The 24,024-nt window shown below is 43.5% G+C and overlaps 1 protein-coding gene across 1 annotated transcript in view; it reads right to left on the bottom strand.

Moving 5' to 3' along the window:
* Positions 1-22,224, bottom strand: part of LOC120937520 (proton-coupled folate transporter-like) — a 486,881-nt gene extending 464,657 nt beyond the window's left edge. Inside the window, exon 1 of the mRNA XM_040350803.1 lies at positions 21,880-22,224. Within this exon, the coding sequence (XP_040206737.1) occupies positions 21,880-21,987 (108 nt within the window). The 5' untranslated portion in view covers positions 21,988-22,224. The remainder of the gene's footprint in view (positions 1-21,879) is intronic.
* Positions 22,225-24,024: the final 1,800 nt, after the last annotated feature.

Genomic DNA, 24,024 nt, shown 5'->3' with positions numbered 1-24,024 from the left:
TCTAACCGATCACAGGGTGCCCCTCTCCACCGACTCGGTCGATCGACTGACCTTCATAAAAATCAATCAGGCTTGGATCACCACCAGCTACCAAGCACATGATGCTGATGTAACTGAATCCTTTTTTTTTAAATGTCAGATCCCTTCAAGACTGCCTATGCTGAGTGACTATCCTGTTATGCTGAGTGACTATCCTTTTCCTCCTCAATGATCATGCTGATAGCTTGTAAGAATATTTTTGGTTCTGGGCACCGCCACCAGTGACTAAGGCCCAATTTTTCTGCCCCTGTTTAGCAGGGGCGTGTAATCACAATTTTTGATGCAATACTTTGCAGCGGGCTCATTCCTGCGCTCCAACTAGAGTATCTGTGAGGGGTTGCAGTGTTGTGGCACCAGCACCAGTGCCTAAGGCCCAATTTTTCTTCCCCTGTTTAATAAGGGCATGTAATTACAATTTTTGATGCAATACTTTGTAGTTGGCTCATTCCTGCTCTCCAACTAGAGTATCTGTGAGGGGTTGCAGTGTTGTGGCACCAGCACCAGTGCCTAAGGCCCAATTTTTCTTCCCCTGTTTAATAGGGGCATGTAATTAAAATTTTTGATGCAATACTTTGCAGCTGGCTCATTCCTGCGCTCCAACTAGTGTATATGTGAGGGGTTGCAGTGTTGTGGCACCAGCACCAGTGCCTAAGACCCAATTTTTCTGCCCCTGTTTAACAGGGGCGTGTAATTACAACTTTTGATGCACTACTTTGCAGCGGGCTCATTCCTGCACTCCAACTAGAGTATCTGTAAGGGGTTGCAGTGTTGTGGCACCAGCACCAGTGCCTAAGACCCAATTTTTCTGCCCCTGTTTAACAGGGGCGTGTAATTACAATTTTTGATGCACTACTTTGCAGCGGGCTCATTCCTGCGCTCCAAATAGAGTTTCTGTGAGGGGTTGCAGTGTTGTGGCACCAGCACCAACACCACCATCCAACAAAAACCCATTTTTCTGCCCCTGTTCAACAGGGGCATGTAATTACAATTCTTGATCTAATATTTCACAGCAGGGCCCATTCCTGTGCCCACCAAGAGTAACTGTGAGGGCTTACAGAGTTGTGGCACCACCACCACCAACAAAGGCCCAATTTTTCTGCCCCTGTTCAACAGGGGCGTGTAATTAGAATTTTTGATGCAATACTTTGCAGCGGGCTCATTCCTGCGCTCCAACTAGAGTATCTGTGAGGGTTGCAGTGTTGTGGCACCAGCGCCAGTGCCAAAGGCCAAATTTTCTGCCCCTGTTTAACAGGGGCGTGTAATTACAATTTTTGATGCAATACTTTGCAGCAGGCTCATTCCTGCGCTCCAACTAGAGTATCTTTGAGGGGTTGCAGTGTTTTTTTTCCATTGATACATGTTCCCCGTTCCCCGTTTTCCGACAATTTTGAATTCGAACGTTCGAGTCCCATTGACGTCAATGGGGTTCTAAATGTTCGCGCTAACGTTCGGTCCATTGGAAGGTTCTGGTGCGTACCGAACGAGGGGGTGTTCAACTCATCTCTAAAGGAGAACATTTTCTTGTTTGCAACATTTTATAACAAACTATGAAAAACTTTTTTTTCCTAAACTTTGTATTTTTTCATTTATTTAGCAAAAAATAAACCAATCAGTGTCCATTAGTGCCTCCTCATCAGTGTCACCTATCCATGCTAGTAATACAAAAAGTGCAGTGCTAAAAATTAACAGGTCCTAAACAAGGACAATGAAAATAAACTTGTTTAGGGTCTTAAACACATAAAACAATCACTAATGAAATTTTTCCCAGGTTTGTTTCTTGACTTTTTTTTTATCTAATGGTAGTAGTAAGCTGCAGACACCTGGTGATCTATCCCAGGCAGAAAAATATGTGAAATTTAAAATGATGGTGTCTGCGTTGTGTTGTGAAAGATATAAGGGGGGGGGGGGCAGTGTAACTATTGAACACACGGGGTGCATAAAACTCAAAAAAGTCTATGATAAAGTGAGCCTTAATATTGTGACCAATTAATGCTCAAGATGCATCAAATATTCCCAAAGTACAGTATATGCAAGAATACGTCAGCACAAAAATCAAAACACAGTGACAGTATGTATAAAACTTGACAAATGGATAAATGGATAAATAAATATATACGAGCCAAACAGAATTGGCATAGAAAGCACGGGCCAGATTCACATAGAATCTGGCTGTGCTGCGGCGGCGTAACGTATCCCATTTACGTTACACCGCCGCAAGTTTACAGCATAAGTGCCTGATTCACAAAGCACTTGCCTGTAAACTTGCGGCGGTGTAGCGTAAATCCACCCGGCGCAAGCCCGCCTAATTCAAATGGGGCGGGCACCATTTAAATTAGGCGCGTTCCTGCTTCGAATGTACTGCGCATGCTCCGTCCGTAAAATTGACGTGCATTGCACTAAATGACTTCGCAAGGACGTCATTGGTTTCGACGTTAACGTAAATGGCGTCCAGCGCCATTCACGGACGACTTACGCAAACGATGTAAATTTTCTAATTTTGACACGGGAACGACGGCCATACTTAACATTGGCTAGACCACCTAGAGGGCAGCCTTAGTTTTACACCGCGTATCTTAACGGAAACAACGTAAATTTAAAGCGACGGGCAAAGCGGACGTTCGTGAATCGGCGTAACTAGTCATTTGCATTTTCTACGCCGACCGCAATGGAATCGCCACCTAGCGGCCGGCCTAGAATTGCAGCCAAAGATCCGACGGTGTAAGTCAATTACACCTGTCGGATCTTTGTGAGAACTATGCGTAACCTGATTCTATGAATCAGGCGCATAGTTACGACGGGCGGATCTCAGAGATACGACGGCGTATCAGGAGATACGCCGTCGTATCTCTTTTGTGAATCTGGCCCAATATAAATAAGGTAGGAGTGAAATCCTAGAAAGAGTCTCTAGATAGTGATCCCAGAGCCAAGTGTTTGAGGAATAAGTAACTTCAGTGTGCCAACACCTCCTGTGATTCTTATAGCCGCTCACCTCACGGCTGTTAGACTGACAGCCTGATAATCCTCACATAAGTACACAGCAGTAGTTATGGTAAACCTGGAGTTCAGCTTGGAGACTCGATCCCAGGTAATCACAAGTGGAGAGACAACAGGAGTAATAGTGTAACTCTGTAACCCAATAGATGGTGGAAATAGGTAATACACCAATGAACTCACTCAAATCAATAAAATATTGGGCTTATCTCCACGAACGCCAAGCTCGTAATAAACTGCTGTGTGTCCTTTCTTGTCTTTGCTTGTCTCCCACTTGCAGCAATGCGTTCCTCAGAACATGGCAGAGCAATAGGAAAAAGAGGGAAACCACATTGCATAATCCCGTAACACAGGGCACATTTATTGATAAAAGAATAATAAAAAACTCACATATGCAGCCAAACTGCGGTAAAATACATCCACGAGCACTGAGCTTGTCAGCCGACCGCCAGATGGTGCTTGATCTAATGCTCCAATCCCGACGCGTATCATCACATCATGTGGCTTCATTAGGGGATGACACTAGATGCAGTAGATGGGTTTGAATAGTCTGCAAAATTGAACGCCCAGGGGCCATTTTCTTGAAGCCCGCAACACGGCAATAGCTGTCCATAGGACATAATACATTGCGCAGTTTTGCCTAAGTTTCAGCCATATAAACATATAGCAGGCATCGCACATTGACTGCGGGACATGCGGACATAGCGGCGGCGGGGCAGGCATATACATATACTAGGGGGAACCTGTACAAACTGGTAATACAGATGCAATATAAAAAATATAAAATATATTAAAAATGTTAAAAAAACACACGCGGTGTAGAAACGATCGTGACACAGATAAACCTATTAGTGCTGGCAGTCACAGATGAAACATACTGTGTCAGTATTGTGCACAACGCCAGCACATATGCCACCTATAGAAGGCTACAGAAACGTGGAAGAGGGAGGGGAATGTGACAAATCGCATAAACTGTAAACTGGCTTTTACCAGGATACGTTAGTGTATGTCATAGGGAAGGGATAAACAAAAAGGGAGAAAAGGGGGTGGGGGGGAAGAAAAAAGGCAGAGACTTATTATATGCTATATGTTAAGCCATGTCATTTGTGCTTTTTATAGAGCTCCTTATGCGTTTTTATTCCCGTCACCATAGTCTCACCTATCAGTCTCTGCCTTTTTTCTGCCCCCCCTTCTCTCCCTTTGTGTTTGTCCCTTCCCTATTCAATTTTGCAGACTATTTAAACCCATCTACTGCATCTAGTGTCATCCCCTGATAAAGTCACGTGACGCGTTGGGATTGGAGCATTAGATCAAGCACCATCTGACGGTCGGCTGACAAGCTCTGTGCTCGTGGATGTATTTTACCGCAGTTTGGCTGCATGAATGAATGAATGAATGAAAACTTATATAGCACAACACATGCAAACTTAATTGCCTCTGGGCGCTTGTTGTTCCTGTCTCCTTTGGTATCAAAAGACATGAGTCTTGATCTTTCTCCTGAACGCCAAGTGGTTCTCCTCCAACCGAATGCTGATTGGTAAAGCGTTCCATAGTCTAGGCCCTTGGACCGCGAATCTCCTTTCTCCTTTGGACTTGTAGTTTGCTTTCGGTATCTGTGAGTTTTTTATTATTCTTTTATCAATAAATGTGCCCTGTGTTACGGGATTATGCAATGTGTTTTCCCTCTTTTACCCATTGCTCTGCCATGGTCTGAGGAACGCATTTCTGCAGTTTATTACGAACTCGGCGTTCGTGGAGATAAGCCCAATATTTTATTGATTTGAGTGAGTTCATTGGTGTATTACCTATTTCCACCATCTATTGGGTTACACTATTACTCCTTTGTCTCTCCACATGTGATTACCCGGGATCGGGTCTCCAAGCTGAACTCCAGGTTTACCATAGCTACTGCTGTGTACTTATGTGAGGATTATCAGGCTGTCAGTCTAACAGCCGTGAGGTGAGCGGCTATAAGTATCACAGGAGGTGTTGGCACACTGAAGTTACTTATTCCTCAAACACTTGGCTCTGGGATCACTATCTAGAGACTCTTTCTAGGATTTCACTCTTACCTTATTTATATTGTTTTTTGTACACGTGTGCTTTCTATACCAATTCTGTTTGGCTCGTATATATATTTTTTATCTATTTAAGAGCAGTGGTAGATAGACACCCCAAACGATGTCTTCTTAGATGAAACGTGCTTCGGGTCATATCTACAGCTACTACTGCTACTAGTGCAATTGTCATTCAAAGTGCGACAATGCTGAAATCTGAAAATTTAACTGGGCAGGAAGGGGGTAAAAGTGCCCAGTATTGAAGTGGTTAAATTAAAACACTGAAAATAATTTCTTTAAGGCTAGGTTCACGCTATTGCGAATTGGATGCTTTTCCACATCCAATTCGCATAGCAGGAGATTGTGACCAGCTCTCTATAGAGTCGGTTTGCACATCTCCGCAGTGGCTCTTGTGCTCTTGTGCTCTATGGAGTCGCGGATGTCAGCGGTGACATGCCCGCTGACATCCGACCCACTCCGATCCGCCAAAGTGTGACAGAGGAAAAACCTACTTTTCCATCTGTCTGGCGGATCGGATCAGGTGAACACGGACAGACGGTCCTTGTTCATCCGATCCCCCCATAGGGGAGAGCGGAGAAAAGACGGGGCGGTCCCTGCACAGTGTGGGGAGAGCGCCCTGTCATCCGCCGGCTCAGCGGGGATCAACGGAGCGATCCCCGCTGAGCAAGCAGAGGATCAAGTGGCGGATCATTACTGATCCTCCCCTTGTGAAAGGGGCCTAAGGGTTATTATGTGCTAACAACCACAATATTATACGTGTTGTCCAGCCAAACACTGTACAATGATTCCACAACACTAAACACCAAAACTAAAACACCTCATCACATTCTAAAATAAACATTATATAAAAAAATATATATAAACTCCTGTGTTCAGAAATTATGTTTAAAAATTCATACAGTCCAACTTCTATAAAATAAGAAAATTATGTATCCCACTACAGCTGTTCCTTAGGGTTCACCACCTCAATCCTTGGTTTACACAGGCCTACTGCGGAAGCCTAATCACAGGGCGCAACGCATATAGGAGGGAGGAGCCCATGACGTCACGCCAGAGTCTCATTGGGTACCATAATGAGCTGGCAGCTGACTGTATCTGTATAGCGCTTTTAAAGTTCTGTTCTTGTAAGTGTAATGCTTTGCAAGGTGTTTTGAATAAATTTGCAAATCAGATTACACTATATCTGTGCCTTTCTGTCCTATATGTTTGGAGCCCTGTGATTAAATCGGGAAGTGGATGAGATGGTTGTCCTGTGTAAATTTAGGAAAATTGAAGTGGTGAACCCTAAAGAGCGGTAGTAGTGGGATAACATTGATAAGCGTATTGTGATAATATAGAGGTGAGCAGGTCCTTCATCTGATAATGAATGTGCACTGATGCATGAAGAGCATGGTGTTTTTTGTTACTTTTTTTATTATTTTAATTTGGACTATTTGAATTTTTTGAACACGTAATTTCTGAAAACAGGATATATATTTTTATATTGATAAATGTGATGTGTTGTTGCAGTACTCTGTTTTGGTTATAAAAGCACTTACCACTTAGAGACGCTCTGATCCATCCCAGCGTCCCTAGGGAAAGGAGGAAGAACAGTGTGGTTTTCAAACCCCCAGAACCACTGCACTGGGTTGCATGGACAGTTAAACTGTATCACCCATGGAGGTATATATGCAGTGGAGACTGGTGGGGGGCGCTGTAGGCGTAGAGTGTTACCGTAGTTCATCCTTGAATTTTTTTTTTTTAAAAGGTGAACTAACACTTTAAGTAATATTATTGGGGATGTTTTAATCCTGCGTGTGAAGTGGTGCACTTAAGAACAGACCAGGAAATCAGGAAACCAGAGAATGAGCGTAGTGGAACAGCAAGCAGGATCTGGAAACAGAATGGACATTAGCCAAGCAAGTCTTTAACAGGCACACAGGAGAGAGTCTCTTGATATGTTGACCAAGGCAAAGGCAGAGAGGATCTGGACTGAACAGCTTAAGTAACCAGCAGGACTGATGAACAGGATACCATCGCCTGGTGAGTCACTGTGGAAAGATCAGAGCTGGCAATTAACCAACAGCTGAGCTGCCTGTTCTGAGAAGAAAGGGCTGAGCCCAGCCCTGACAGCAAGTAAAGTAAAATAAAAATAATAATAAAAAAAAACTTCTTGTGGAAGGGAAGTAATATTGTATGGTGCCACATGATGCCAGTAAAGTCCATTAGTAGCGAGACAAGATCTTGCAAATTGCATTTGCACTAGATAGATAAGATGTGGCACTGGTAGAGGTCCTCATTTTTTGTATAATATTGACTTTGTCATCACAAAGTTTAGATACATGTGGAGGGTGTAAAACGTGATTCATTTTGCGAGCAAACAAGTCTGAAGCTGAATTGCTGTGCAAAAGAAAAAACAAAGTTACTTACTGGTAACGTTCTTTCCCGTAGTCTTTCAGGACAGCCACCTGAGAGACCTTGGCTCCTCCCCTCTGTTGGAAACACCGCGCCAGCCCATAAATTTCCTCCTCCCCTGCTGGTCCTCAGTTCTTTTAGAGCACCTCCAGTTGCTGAGGAGACACAAGAAACATGATACACATCGTTAACCATATCACAATTCCTGTAAGGAAATCTTATACATAATTTTGGGTGGGTTACCCGGCTGTCCTGGAAGACTACGGGAAAGAACGTTACCAGTAAGTAACTTTGTTTTTCCCCTAATCGTCTTTCAGGACAGCCACCTGAGAGGATAACCGAGCACTTACCCTAGGGCGGGACCACAGCTTGTAAGACCTTACGTCCAAAGGTCTGATCCTTAGCTGACCAAAGATCCACCCTATAGTGTCTTACGAAGGTGGCAAAACTGGACCATGTCGCCGCTTTACAGATCTGCTCCGGCGTTGCTCCAGCTCTCTCTGCCTGTGAGGCTGCCATAGACCTTGTGGAGTGCGCTTTGATACCCTCTGGAATCGGTATGCCTCCTAAACTGTAAGCTTGCTCAATGGCTTCCTTTAACCATCTAGCTATAGTGCGCCTGGTAGCTCTATGTCCTTTTCTAGCTCCAGAATGCAAAACAAATAAAGAGTCCGTTTTCCTTAAAGTTTTAGTCACTTCTAAATAATGCAAGACGCATCTCCTGACGTCTAAGCTATGGAATTTCACTTCCTGTTCCCTAGAAGGGTTCGGACAAAATGAAGGTAATATAATGTCTTGTTCTCTATGGAACCTTGAGATTACTTTAGGTAGGAATCCCGGATCCAACTTAAAAATTATATAATCTGCAAAGATCTGAAAAAAGGGGGGTCTGATCGATAAGGCCTCTAACTCACAGACCCGTCTTGCTGTGGTGATTGCCACCAAAAAGACTGCTTTTAGCGTCAGCGTCTTTAGATTGCAATCCTCCAAAGGCTCAAAAGGTTTAGATGTCAAAGTTTGTAGTACCAATGACAGGTCCCATTTCGGGAAGACTGAATTTTGAATAGGTCTCTGCTGGCTCAAGGATCTGAAGAATCTGACTATCCAAGGGTCAGATGCTAGCCTTTCCTCTAGGAAAACTGACAGTGCGGATACTTGACCTTTTAGCGTACTAAGGCTTAGTCCTTTTTCTACTCCCTTCTGCAAAAATTCTAGGACGGCCACTGAACTCTGTGTATTAAAGGAGTTTTCTGTGCACCATTTGCCAAAGCACTTCCACACCTTCTCATAAATTGTGCGTGTCTCTATCTTTCTACTTTTTAGTAGAGTTGCAATTAAGTGGTTCGAGAAACCTTTTGCTTTCAGCAGCTGCTCCTCAGAAACCACGCGGCCAAGTTCCACTTTTCCACTTGGGGGCAGTATACTGGGCCTTAGGAGAGTAGGTCCTCCTGGACTGGCAACAACCAGGGGGGTTCTATAGCTAGCTCTTTCAGTATAGAGAACCACGGTCTCCTGGGCCAGTGAGGTGCTATGAGAATCAGGTTGGTGTTCTCTGCACGCAGTTTCCGTAACACTTGTGGAATTAATACTGGTGGAGGAAAGGCATAACATGTCCTGAAAGTCCACCCTTGTGCTAAAGCATCCACTCCCAGTGCTCCGTCCTCTCTGTTTAGAGAGAAGAAGGTCTTGACCTTTTTGTTCTTTTTGGATGCAAATAAATCCACTTGAGGTGTTCCCCATTTTAGTGTGATCTGCCTGAACACCTCCTGATCTTCTCTTTGGGTAGAAAAATCCTTTGCTGCACAGAGTCTATCACGTACCCCAAGTATGTAATCTGTTGTGTGGGTCTTAGATTTGACTTTTCCACATTTATTAACCACCCTAGGTCTTTCAGAAAGATCTGTGTGGTCTTGAGGTTCTTTTGCAACCTCTCTGGGGTTTCTGCGAACAGCAGTAGATCGTCCAGATATGCAATGATGGAAATGCCTTGGACTCGCAAGGGTGCCAGGGCTTCCGCCAGAATCTTGGTGAAGATTCTGGGTGAGGAAGAGAGGCCGAAGGGCAAGGCCTGAAACTGTAAATGTAAGGTCCTGTTTCCCGTCTCTATCGCCAATCTTAGGAACCGTTGGTGGTCTTTGTGTATTGGGACGTGTAAGTAGGCGTCCTTTAGATCTAAGGAGACCAGGAAACAGTTTGGAGGTAGTAAGGCCTTCACTGAATAAATTGAGTCCATTCTGAACCTCTTGTAGGTTATGGACAAGTTCAGGGGTTTGAGGTTTAAGATTGGTCTGACCTTCCCCGTGGGTTTTTGTACTCCAAAAATGTGGGAGTAGAACCCGAGTCCCCTTTCTTTTTTGGGGACCTCTACTACTACCTCCTGTTTTTTGAGATCCTCCAGGGCTCTCAATAACCCTTCGGCTTTTCTTCTGTCCTTCGGAAGCTTTGTTAAATAAAACTTCTTTGGTGGTGTTTTGGAGAATTCCAGATGATAACCTTCCTTTATGATCCTCAATATGAATTGATTGGAAGTCATCTTTTCCCACTGAGGGAGGAAGGCCCCCAGTCTTCCTCCCACTGTGAGCAATCTGTCATTTTTTATCATAGGCTTGTTCAGGAGCACGAAAAATAGCTCCTGTTTTGCCTTTCCCCTTCTGGGCCCAGGGCCTTTTTTGATTGTCTACCTTGGGTGTGAAGCGGGGACCTTTTGGTACCCAATTAAATTTGTTTTGTCTCTTTTTGGTCTGCTGTGGCTGACCCCAGGGTGCTTTGCGTTTCAGCGGAAACGCTTTTTTCTTATCCGCTGTACGGTCCAGCACTTTCTCTAATCCAGGCCCAAAAAGCAGGTCCCCTGTGAATGGGATGCCGCATAATTTGGTTTTAGACGTGCAGTCCCCCTGCCATGTCTTTAACCATAAGGCCCTCCTAGTTGAGTTAGCTAATGCAGACGATCTAGCTGCCATCCGTACCAGTTCAGCTGAGGCGTCTGCAATATAAGCTATGCCTCTCAACAATGTGGGAAATGAGGATAGGATTTGGTCTTTTGCCGTCTCCTCCTCAATGTGCTCCTGAATCTGGTTCAGCCAAAATTCCATGTTCCTGGCTACCACCGTGACTGCCATTGCTGGTTTCAAACTACCCAGCGTGGAGTCCCAGGACTTTTTTAGTAATGAATCCATTTTCTTATCCATAGGTTCGGATAGAATGCCCATGTCCTCAAAAGCTAGGTCTGTGTGCCTTGAAACTTGAGAAAAGGCAGCATCCAGCTTTGGTGTCTTATTCCAAATTGAGGATGGGTCATCCGAAAATGGGAATCATATTTTCAAAGCTTTGGAAAATAATGGTTTTCTTTCTGGTTCCTGCCATTCTTTTTTAATTGCTTCGATCAAAACATCATGGACTGGGAAATTTTTACTTTCCTGGTCGCCTAAACCCTCATACATTTGGTCATGCAATGATAATGTTTTTTTCTCTGTTTGAATACCCAGAGTGGCATATATAGCTCCCAATAAGTGATCTACATCCTCCAAAGAGAGTTTGTAGCGGGAGGGCTTCCTGGAATCACCTTCCCGAGCCTCCTCCTCTGATTCCTGTGAACCGGACACTGCGCTGTCAGGTTCCTCTTCTAGCTCCTCACTAGGAACTCTTGAAGGGCCTGCACTAGTGGAAGGTCTTACTCCCGGGACTAATGCTGTTGCCTGTACAGGAGGAGCTGACTGAAGCTGCGGGATCTGGAAATTTTCAAAAAATGTTTTGAATGACCAAAAGGTGTTAGAAAGTTCTTTAACTGATGATGCCAAATCACTTTGTTCCGCAGTGTGCTCTTGTACTAACTTATCAATACAGTCGCTACAAATAGGCTTTTTCCATGACTCCCTAAGTGTGACTTTACAGGATGGACATCTTTTCTTTGAACTGTGGGTATTCTTGTCTTTGTCAGTTTTCTGAAAGACATAAGTGAAAAATATACCCCATGATTAGTACCGTAACCTTCCCCCTGCTATACAGCAGGTGCGCAGTGTCTCCATATGGGCTTACCACACTAGGGGCCCTATGAATCACCCTCTGACACTGAGGGGTTAACCCACCTCCCCCTCCCTATTACCCTGGGGGGTGTGGAGGGATGGTGGGTTTTTTCCTAGGAGAGGGGAAATCCACCCTAGGTTCCCCTTACCTTGCTGTGGCTGGAGCTGGTCTCTGCTGGAGCAACATCTTTTCCTTCTGTCTCCGACATGTCTGTGTCACCAGCGCCGCGTGTGCTGTCTCTACAGCGTTTATGCAGCTCCCTCCAGCCATTGCCTGGCTCCGTTTTTGAATTTCGCGCCCGGAACTGGAAGCCGCGAACCCGGAAGTGCACACCCCCGTGCCGGAATGACGTCACCCGCCATCGGCTCCGAGCGGTCCTAACACACAGCGTGGCTTGCGCTTCTGGAATCCCCATTCCTCCGGCAGCCACACGCACTGAGTATGGGACGCTGGCTGCACTTCCTCGGTGCATACAACCACGGAGCCCCCCCGACTTACACCTGCGCTCAGGGATGTGAGGGTGGCCATTCGTTTCAGGTTAGTACCTGTTTTAAGTCCAGAGAGCCCCTACTCCCTTTCAGGACCGTCTTGCCTGAGCCTCCCTTGGCTCATCCTGGCTGTTCCTATGGTGTCTCCCCTCTGAAGGAAACACAAATAACTGAGGACCAGCAGGGGAGGAGGAAATTTATGGGCTGGCGCAGTGTTTCCAACAGAGGGGAGGAGCCAAGGTCTCTCAGGTGGCTGTCCTGAAAGACGATTAGGGGAAATTGGCTTTAGACCAGCGAAGTGCTTTTGACTGATAGTAAGGTGTTCAGCTCTAACCTCTTTTGAGCAATTGAATGGTGATTTGAGGGGGACAGATTGCCAATTTGTTGTTGATATAGAGAATCCAACTCCTTGGTAAGGGTGGAGATCTGTTTCCACTTAATTTTAGCAGCAGAAATGCCTATAAAGTACCGCCTTGTGGGCCACCCGCAAAGTAGCAGGGGAAGTATCTGGGGGTCAAATTTAATTGAAAATACTCTTGTATAGAGTTAGCAATATCCTGGCGGGTAGTGGGGTCAGTGAAAACACCAGGATTAAGGGGTGAAAGATATAGTTAATGATACTATAATTAGAAAATTAGGGAATTAGCTAATAGGATAGGGGTGCATGAAATATAATTCAACCTGAAGAAGAAGTCATGCAGATGAAAATAAAACGTGAAGTCTTTAGCACCAGTGGTATGGGCCTGCAAGGAATTAGTCAGCTGAAATGAGCAGAGCTATCTAGCGAGAGATTTAGGGAAAGATTTTGAAAAAATCAAAGTACTTCTATCCATCTGTGGGTGGGCACATTTCTGCAGACATTACATGTGAGTCGCCGATCACATGTCTGTGCAATGCAAGTTCAACCAACTATATACAGCCTGTTTACACACTTCTCCATCTACCTCCAGCACAATCTTGCTTGTAGAACAACAACTCCCAGGACCAGCTGGCACTGTAAAGATAGTCTGACAAGAGCATAATCAGACCATAGTAAACGCCTTTTGCAGGCAGGGACAGTCTTTGGTAATGTAGTGAAAGGAAGTCCCAGTGCTCAGCTGTTCTACTCCTGTGGCTACTGATCCCAGTACCACCTTTTCAGGCACTGCCAGTCCACCTGGCTGCAGCTGCCCCTTTCACTATCCCTCCTGGCTAAGACCCCCCAGACCGAATCTACATCCATCCCAGATTGATTCTACTCAGTCCTCTCAGGTATGCCTCTCAGTCCTCTGACTATACACTCACCAGCCCTCCTGGCTGTCTTGCTTCCTGGATATTTGCCCAGCAGTGTTCTCCTGATGTCCCAAGCCTTGCTCCCATGCCTCCTAGTCAGGATCCCTCTTGCACCCGAGTTCAGACCTAAGTTCACCCCCAGACTAGGGGGTTACTCTCAAAGGCCTCCAACAGTTAACACTTTATCTCCAGCTTCCACCCAAACTCCACTGCCCCAGCTGGACTGAGCATTTGAGGGGGCCTGCCCCTGCCAACCCATCTACTGGGGATTGGTCAGGGCCCTCATGAATACTGCAGGCAGCTCCACTTTACTTCCCCTCTCATTCTCCTGGAAGTTTCTTGAAAGTTCAATAAGTAGGAGGGAGGTCTCGGTAATGCTGCCTGTGAGTCACTCAGCTCTCCCTGGATCTATAATTATCCATTCAAACCTGTAGGAAATAAGGGTATATATTCAGTATTAAATCTTTATTTTTTTCACATAATACCTTAAAAGTCTCTGCCATGTTAAAATGGTTTGTATTGGCCTCTATGATCCACTCTTGTAAACCTTTAGTACTCTGGACATGCTTTTCTTTGAAATGGCATGGTACACTGCAATCAGTATCTCCCTGTTCAATAAACCTCCTGTGTTCTCCGAACCTGGCTCTCAGTGGTCTAATGGCTCGGCTAACAAAGTAGGTTTGTGTAAGAAGACTGGGCACTGTTCCTGGCTTCATGGATTATCAGTAGGGCATTAGCCCAACAAACTGAGTTGGCATGAGAAATATGTAGTGACTAAGGCTCAACCGAGATACGCCGTCGTATCTCTGTGTTGAGCCGTCGTATCTATGCGACTGATTCTTAGAATCAGTTACGCATAGATATCCATTAGATCCGACAGGCGTAAGTCTCTTACGCCGTCGCATCTTAAGTGCATTTTTTTTTTGGCCCGCTAGGTGGCGCTTCCGTCGAAATCCGCGCTGAGTATGCAAATTAGCTAGATACGCGAATTCCCGAACGTACGCACGGCCGACGCAGTAAAGTTATGACGTTTACGTTAGGCTTTTCCCGGCGTAAAGTTGCCCCTGGGTCTATGAGGCGCAGCCAATGTTAAGTATGGGCGTCGTTCCCGCATTGAAATTTTAAAAAGTTACGTTGTTTGCGTAAGTCGTCCGTGAATGGGTCTGGACGTCATTTACGTTCACGTCGAAACCAATGACGTACTTGTGACGTCATTTGGAGCAATGCACACTGGGATATTTAACGGACGGCGCATGCGCAGTTCGTTCGGTGCGGGGACGCGCTTCATTTAAATGATACACGTCCCCTACCCGCCGAATTTGAATTCCGCCGGGTGATTTACGCTACGCCGCCGCAACTTTACAGGCAAGTGCTTTGTGAATAAAGCACTTGCCTGAAAAACTTGTGGCGGCGTAACGTAAATGAGATACGTTACACCCGCACAATTTTGCGCCGATCTACGTGAATCTGGGCCATAATGTACAAAACTGTGGGAGTAGTGCAGCTAAGATGCACTGTCTAAAAACATAGCAGAATGTAAGCATAGAGTAAAACCTTGGTAGGACGTTGCAGGGCTGGGGAGTAAGATAATGCCATGAAAAGAAGAAATGAGAATAAAAGAATGGATAGAAAGTTAGATCTTACATCTTACTAGAATGGTTGTCAGAAGGTTGATTGGGAAGTGAAGCTGCATTGGGAAGGCTTGCAGGTTTGAGTAAGAGCAGCTAATCAAGAACGTGTGACCCTAGGGAAGTTAGTCAGCCCTAATTTGACAGCACAAGATTAGGTTTCTCATGACTGTTTGGTGGTTGGAGGTCATGAGAAAAAGATTTTAAGGAACTTTAAATAAAGTAAAAAAGCAGTGGCTTCCCCAGCTAGTAGATTTGTGTATGAATGAATAATAAGTGAGCTTGGTTCCAAGTGCAGATTTCATTGCAGTTGCGGCAATGATACTACCTTTAAAGCAATGCGATAAAAAAAAATCGGATGGCTACCCTCCCATACAATGCAATACGGCTTTATTAAAGTGAACAAATGTCCAAAAAAACATCCAAGCACAAACGGGCAGGGGAATAACAAGGTTGACATTATTCACACAGAATCCGTGCTTTATCAAAACCACTACCTTTAAAGCAACCCTTCTATTTACGCTAAGTTAATGAAGGATTGTAGTCTGTGATATAGACTTTCAAGTCAGGGGTGTTCAATGTCCCTATTGTTTTACTTACATTCTCCTTACTGGTAACCTTTTCTTTTTTCTTTATAAATGCTGATGTGGCCAATTTATTCACCAATGTCGAGCCGTTTTTTTTTTTTTTTTATGGCGAGCAGTGGTAGGTCTAAATGTTTTGCAAATCTTTGAATGCATGCTATTTACTGCTAGTAATGCTAACCAAATACAGTCATTCAGACAAGTCTGACTTGTCTGTGATGCTTATTATATTTATAACACTCAAAATGGCAAAAAGTGTGAGCTTTTTTGCTAAAAAGAAAAAAACATTCACAACCAGCCTGTGAAAGCTCTTAAACTGTGGTAAGTAATCTGAGATGTTACTGAGATGTTAATGCAGATTGCAATTTGCAGGTTTTTTAAACTGAAGTGACAAGAAACATAGCAGGCAATGCGTAAACAACGTCAATACACTGTAAATTATTCTAACCTCCATATCTAACAAGAGCCACAGTAATCTCTTCTATCTTTCTTCCCGGTACACTACATAATAATTGCTTGATGTACTTCAGCCCTGCTGACTAGATGCTGCTGGAAAAATTAAAGCTGTTTCCGCCATCACAGGGGATGCTAGGGATGACATGGTGACAAGAAATGGAAACATGGCAGTAAGCAGTAGAAATAATAGTGCTAAAATGCAGACACTGGGCCAGATTCTCAGAAGAGTTACGACGGTGTATCTCAGGAAACACCGTCGTATCTCTGTTTTTTGGCCCGGTTATCTATGCGAGTGATTCCTAGAATCATTTTCGCATAGATACGGCCAAGATCCGACAGGTGTAAGTGACTTACACTGTCGGATCTCAAATGTAATTCGCCGCTGGCCGCTAGGTGGCGTTTACGTTCAGGTCTCATTTGACTATGCAAATGAGCCTGATACGCCGATTCTCGAACTAATTTGCGTCGCGTACTCGTCGCTTACGTCGTTTCCGTAGGCGTAAGGTTACCCCTGCTATATGAGGGGTAACCTTACGCCAGTCCGCCGTATGGCATGTTAAGTATGGCGTCGGGTCCGCGTCGTCTTTTCCCGTCGGGTACGTCGTTTTCCTAAGTCGTTCTTGAATACGACTTTACGTCAATGACGCACACGTCGGCGTCATTGACGTTTTCCATCGTAAGCTGGAGCATGCGCACTGGGCTATTTTTCAGCCCGGCGCATGCGCAGTTCAATCGACGCGGGGGCACGCTTAATTTAAATACAAGCCGCCCCCTTTGAATTACGCGGGGATACGCCGGGCCATTTACACTACGCCGCCGCAAACTACGAGCAAGTGGTTGAAGAATACGGCACTTGCTCCAGTAAGTTGCGGTGGCGTAGTGTAAATGACTTACACTACGCCGGCACCATATCTACGAGAATCTGGCCCACTGTCTTTGAATAACCACCTTTATTATCTAATATATCACAAACTCTTACTCGTGTAAACTAATTGATTCAGAGTAAGAAGAAGGAGACACCAAAAAAAGAGAGTAATGCTGGTAAGCAGAAGCCATAAAAGAGATAAACCTATATGGAGGCAGGACTATCATTGTGGTTACCCCTGTCATTGTTACTGCTACTGCAGCCTTTATTCTTGGATTGTCAGTTTGGGCCATGGGTGTTGGAGGAGCTAGAAAAGTTCTGGTGGCATAAGCATGCCACTACAAATTTGGGTAATTCATCTTTCACTTTAAAGAAATATCCAGTGCTAGTGCAGAAATAAATGGCTGCCGTATTTTTGAAATGTTTTTTTCCGGTGGTTTGTCTGCTAGCACAACACCTCTTGGCTGACTGTGTGAAAAAAAAAGTGAAGAAGGGGATACAGGGATTGAGCCTACAATGCAAAAGAAACCTAATTTTTAGATTTTGACACTATATAATACAATATATTACAATTTTCAAGTGGTTAATTTTAAATGGTCACAGAATTCTGTTGAAGATACTACATATAAAAAGATCTTTAGCTTTCTGTGTTTCTAAAAAAAAAAAAAAAGGAATCAAGCACCGACAATAAAAACAACAGATGCACTGGTACATGAATAATGTTATTTTGTCACTTTTTGATATATGCAAGGCAATCATAAATACAAATACAAACACTTTTCAAGTCTATGAATTTTGTCAGTGCAAATCAAATCCCATTTGTTGTAGTTGTAGTCTGGTCATTAATCTTTTAGCAACCTTTCAAAAATTTTACCTTTTGCCTCATAATTATCATGGAACATGGCTACTGTATGTCAAGGTCAGACATATATTGAAATGGCTTATTGCTAATCACTGACATTAAAGCATTGCAAATACATATAAGAATCATGTATCTAGGCCATATTCTGCTGATGGGCAGCCACATAGATGTTAATATCTTGATGGCAAACTGTAAATAACCTCAGATATGGCCTCAGATTTTTTCAAATAATTACACAATTTTGCTGACAAGCAGAATAAAAGCAAAGCAAGTGGCAGTAAAATTTATGTTAGTTATAAAAAGTTTAATGTACGGTTTGAGCAGTAGTATTATTATGTATCATTGTATCAATGGCATTTATGCCATTTAGCATCTGCTACAAGTGTCATCACATTAACTAAATTATGCAATAAGCTGCATGTTTTATAATAATCCTTTTTTTCAGGCACTGCAAACATTTGTAAATGAAAGATAAAAACATATTTTCCCAATGTACAGTGACTCTAGCACTGTTACACCAGTTGGTTATCATTGATGTATTGCACAGAAAGGGCCATAAAAGTGTTAAAATAATTTCCAATCTTATTTCTCTTCACTCCCCTAGTCAATAAACACCTTCACTATGAAGCCATTTTTTTTTCCAGGACACAAAAATTAGTGATAAAGCAACTAATAAATGTCTCTGTTAAATGCAAATAAAGATGTGGTGGACAGCTTTATATGTGTGGATTTTTAACATACTAGAGGTGAATTGCATAGTTGACACGAATCCGATATTAACCTCGAGTCTGCAATCAGTTCCTGAAACCACTTTGTTGCTAGGCAACTACTATTGCAGTAAATGAACAGAAACACTTACAAGTCTGACTACACACCCAGCAAGTAAATACTGTATATCATTAGATTCTTCTCTGTGTTTAACAATGGATACAAGTTGTTTTATACTGCTTTCCACTAAAATGTCTTTAGCATTCATGCAATCTTACACCTAAAAAAGTAAACATTTTTATAAGCTCCAGTATAATAACTAGCTAACATTCCAGTGCAGTACTGGACATGAACTACAGAAGACCCCTTTTGCAAACTTTTTTGGATTCCCTAAATGCCCACCACATTTCCCTATGTGTGGGTTCCCGCTTTCAGCATGTCATCCTATCAGAGAAAACATTTTACACAGCTTGCCTTCTGCTTCCATACTATGGCAAGTTAAGCCAAATTAGCACATCTTAGTGCTACGTACAGTCATGATACACAATGTGCCAATGTATTCACAAAGTTATTGAAAATGTCAGCATTGTGTTTATGCATGTGTAATCTACAGGGCTTCTTGCTTACTGGCTGCTAAGCAATATGTTCTCTCCTGGTACCGTGCGCAGTAGTTGGCACTGCCCGCCCTGCACAGAGATCCAACATATGCACAGAATACAATACGGCACTGATCAACCCACTAAATCCATAGCAATACCCATGAGAATTACAGGCCACAATACTCCTCTGCAATATAAACATTATAACGTAGACAAAATCAGCAGTACCAACATGAAGAAGCCAGCATCCATAAGGCCTTGTACACACGGTCGGACCAAACCAATGAGACTGGTCCGTCGGTTCGTTTTCAGCGGTTCACCTCTGAAGTGGCCTGACGGCCTGATATGTGTACACACCATCAGTCCAAAATCCGAGCGGGTCAGAACGCGGTGACGTAAAACACACAACGTGCTGAATAAATGAAGTTCAATGCTTCCAAGCATGCGTCAACTTGATTCTGAGCATGCGTGGGTTTTGAACCGATGCTTTTCTGTACTAACCATCGGTTTGGTCCGATCGCCCAGCGGTTCGGTTTTGAAGCATGTTTAGAAATTTTGGACCGAAGGAAACCAGACCGCTAGCCTATACACACGGTCAGTTTGGTCCGATGAAACTGAACTTCGGTTCATTATCAGCGGACCAAACCGACCGTGTGTACGAGGCCTAACAGAATCTGTTTTTTATTTAAACTTACAGCAGGGTTTGGAAGCAGGTTTGGCTTACCTGTTTCAGTCATTACCACCCTTAGTTACAGCTCATCATTAAGGGCTGAAATGCATAAGCTAGTGCCACTTTAAGTTCTGCTGTGCATTTATTTTAGAGTCTGACTTCTTGTTTAAATTCAACATATGATCCGAACTAGCAATCTGTAAACATATATTATAGAATTTGTGAGTTCTCTTTGTGGTTGCGAGGGTCACCTACCTGTATAGTGCTAAAGGGTCCCGTACTGATATTTTAATCTTTCAATCTTTTTATTAAGTTTTTCGAAAGGAGTACAGAAAACAGAGGTTCAAAAATCTATTTGCATTATCATAATCACATCAATGTCAATCAGGGTCTAATACACTTCAGACTGCCAACTAAGCCCTTAGAATGAAGCATGACTTATAAAATTATAGTTCCAAAAGTAACGACACTTCAATGAGATATATTCCTTACCAAAAAATGTCCCTAAGCCTTTTTGTGATTGTTATGGGGCTTTGCTATGAACTAGTAGTACCTTAAGTGATTAAATTACACTGGTGTTAAAGGTTCGTTTTTTTATTAGATCAATTGATTGCTGTAAGCTAGAGCATTTAAATATCACTTACCTCGTTTTTCCTTTGTGACCTCCAAAATACAGTAATCCAGGTTTAAAAATGCCATTTCCTGTCTCTTCTCTTCTTGCTTTCCACCACCACCTGAGCTGTTTTGCATGGTGGAAAGCAGAATGTGCTCACCCCCTCCTTATGACTACAGCCCTGCGTGAAGATGCTCTCTTATCCCTCACAGGCATTGAGGCTAAGCCTAATGGGAACTGTAGTTCCCATTAGGCCGTGATGTAGCAAGAATGAATGCGCACCGCAAACCAGGAAGTCAGTGAGAATAATGATTCAGGAGTGCTGGAGGTGAATAAAACAGCTCGATTTCAACAGGTATCAAACTAGTTATAATGCAAAACATTACTTTTTACTTTATCAGCTACTGTCAGACTTTAATTTAAGGCCTCGTACACATGACGGGACATGTTCGATGAAAACGGTCCGCGGACCGTTTTCATCGGACATGTTCGCTGGCGAATTTTTGTCTGATGGCTGTACACACGGCGACGTGCGTGACCCTGGAAGGTCAATGCTTCCACGCATGCGTCGAATCACTTTGACGCATGCGAGGGCTTTCGGCCGAGTGGACATGTCCGGTGAGTCGTACAGATGACCGAACATGTCCGACGGACAGGCTTCCAGTGGACATGTTTCTTAGCATGCTAAGAAACATTTGTCCGCTGGAAACCTGTCCGATCCGCCGGAAAATTGTCCGGTCGGCCGTACAGACGACCGAACAAGTGCGCGGAAACTGGTCTGCGGACCAGTTTCAGCAGACATGTTCGGTCGTGTGTACGAGGCCTAAGAGGAAAATATTTTTGTCTTTACAACCCCTTTAACCAGTCAACTACAACAATATTTTAATGTGTTTTATGACTACAGAACTCCTGAAACATTAGTAAATTCTTTCAAAACAGTGGCACTATAAACATGAATTTTTATTTTTATTTTTGCAAATTTGTTATTTCATAAAACTGGCTATGAATAATCAATCATTCAGAACTGCCTATTAGTGGGAGGCTGCTGCACAAAAACATGGTTTATCAAAATCAAGGCACTCCTATCTCACTCTGCTAATGGAAGATTTCAATGTATAATCCTTGAAATCCAGGCTGATTCAGCACAGTGACACAAAATTACAATTTGTCCCTGCAATAAGTGAATAATTACAAAATGGGAGATTTTCTACCAACTTTCCACAAATCCATGCGGGGTTAATTGCACAGTAATTGTCCAAGAAGCACACAACCATTATATGAGATTTTAATTATTCAGTGCTGCTACTTAAATCTCTTGTGTATCATAGGTCTTAAGTCAAAAAATAGAATTAGATTGAACTGGATTCATTTGAAAGCAATTTAGAGCTTTTTGTGTCCACATTTAAAAGTTAAACAGTATAAATAAAAAAGCATCAAGCACAATTAACTCAAGTATAAGTCAACATATTCAGCCAGCCATCTGAATTTTATAGTTCTTTACTTTCTCTGTAATAGGAAGGCGGTTGTCCCATCCATATGTTTTCTATAGCATGGCACTGGTAATATTCCTTCTAATATAGCATATTGAGGAATGCAGAACTGAACCTACCTTATATAATATCATCTGTTGATAGGCTGGTGTTTGCAGAAATATTCCAGTCATAAAAAGAAAAATCACAGGTTCCACTGTAAGTATTGATTGTAAAGAACGGCACATTGTCAGTCAGGAGCTTTTAAAGAAAAAATTAGATTAACAGCCTAAAACTGATAAGTGAGGCTGGGAGTATAATTTAGTTAAAGAAAAGGGGATAAAATCTTCTACAGAGTGCAATAATATGAAATACAGTAACTGCTACTCAGATCTTCTAATAAGAAACTCTTTCATTTTGCTACAAAAAACTCAAAGTCACTCTGAAGAGTTTCAGTACTGCTTTAAGGCTCAGTGCTTATATATGAGAAATGAAGAACGCGGAACTTGTGACTTCCTGAAATCAGTACTATTTATATTGGAGGTCAAAGGGTGAAGTCTGGCTATCTATCTTTCTGGCTTGGTGTCAGTTTACAATTATAGAGGAGGACAATGTATATACAGTGGGGCAGATCCTCAAAGAAATTACGCGGCGTATCTCTTGATACACCGCGTAATTTCGAATTTTGCGCATCGTATCTTTGTTTTGGTATCCACAAAACAAGATACAACGGCATCTGTGTTAGATCCGACAGGCGTACGTCTTCGTACGCTGTCGAATCTTAGAATCGTAGATTTTTCAGCGTCCGCAAGGTGGCGTTCATGTCGTAATCCTCGTTGAGTATGCAAATTAGCTATTTCCGACGATCCACAAACGTACGACCGGCAGTCGCATTTTTTTTTACGTTGTTTCCGTTCTGCTTTTTCCGGCGTATAATTAAAGCTGCTATATGGTGGCGTACTCAATGTTAAGTATGGCCATCGTTCCCACGTCTAATTTAAAAAAAATTACGTTGTTTGCGTAAGTCGTCCATGAATGGGGCTGGACGCCATTTACGTTCACGTTGAAAACAATGACGTCCTTGTGACGTCATTTGGAGCAATGCACCCTGGGAGTTTTTATGGACAGCGTATGCGCAGTTCGTTCGGCGCGGGGACGCGCTTCATTTAAATGAAACACGCCCCCTACCCGCCCAATTTGAATTCCGCCACGAGAGATACACTACGCCGCCGTAACTTACGGCGCAAATTCGTTGAGGATTCAAACCAAAGCCAGGTAAGTTACAGCGCAGTGTATGTATGTGGATCTGCCCCAGTGTGTGTGTATATATATATATATATATATATATATATATATATATATATATATACACACACACACACCTGTATATATTTACCAGACTAAGACCCTTAGGAACAGGTTTGCCCTACACTTTCATTCAGCAAGACAGTACACAAACATAATTAATCTGCTTGGTTCTGTTATCCTGACTGGGCATCATAAGATGTCCAGCAGGATAACATACCGGTGTGCGCCCCTTGGGTAAATGGCAATTGCGAGTGTGGCGTGTCAGTCTGACACGCCTTATCTCCGTTCCTGATAAGGAGCCTCTGTTAGAGGCTTCTTACCACATGATCAGCTGTGAACAATCACAGCTGATCATCGCGTGATTGGTCAGGTGGTCTTTAAGGAACTGTATGGGCCCTGAGGCCTACTTGACGATTACTGTTTTATCAGCTATATGTTGTTTTTTTTCTAACTATTTTCTCTCCTTCTAGACCCCTCTTCTCTCTCTTATCCATAGACTGAATTCCCACAAGAACCTCAGTGGCTGACGGCTCTGCGCTTCTTCCAGCTGCGCTCCCAGAACCGGACCCAATATCTCCAGACTCAGCTAAGTATGACCGACACCCACCCTACCTCACACGATGGCTAAGATACTGTCGTTAAATGTCCATGGCCTCAATTCTAACAGGAAAAGACACTTGCGACCGCCTCGTGGTGAGCCCACGAGCCTCACAATCTCAAGCCCTGAGGGACTCTAGGCTCTTTCGCCAACTTACGAGAAAGCACGCTCTTTTTGATGCTTGAAGGGATCTCCACCCGGGCGATCGCCAATACACCTTCTACTCGGCCCCCCATCATACCCACTCACGAATAGACTACTTCATGGTAAACAATAATACATCACGCGTCACTGACTCCACACAAATACTCCCCATCTCCTGGTCCGACCATGCCCCCATTACATTGACACTTAACCTGAGCACCCCCTTGCGTAGGCC

The sequence above is a fragment of the Rana temporaria genome, chromosome 4 (assembly GCF_905171775.1).
Source record: "Rana temporaria chromosome 4, aRanTem1.1, whole genome shotgun sequence".
NCBI lineage: Eukaryota > Metazoa > Chordata > Amphibia > Anura > Ranidae > Rana > Rana temporaria.
The sequence above is the reverse complement of the archived record's forward strand: the minus strand, read 5'-3'. Positions and strand labels throughout refer to the sequence as shown.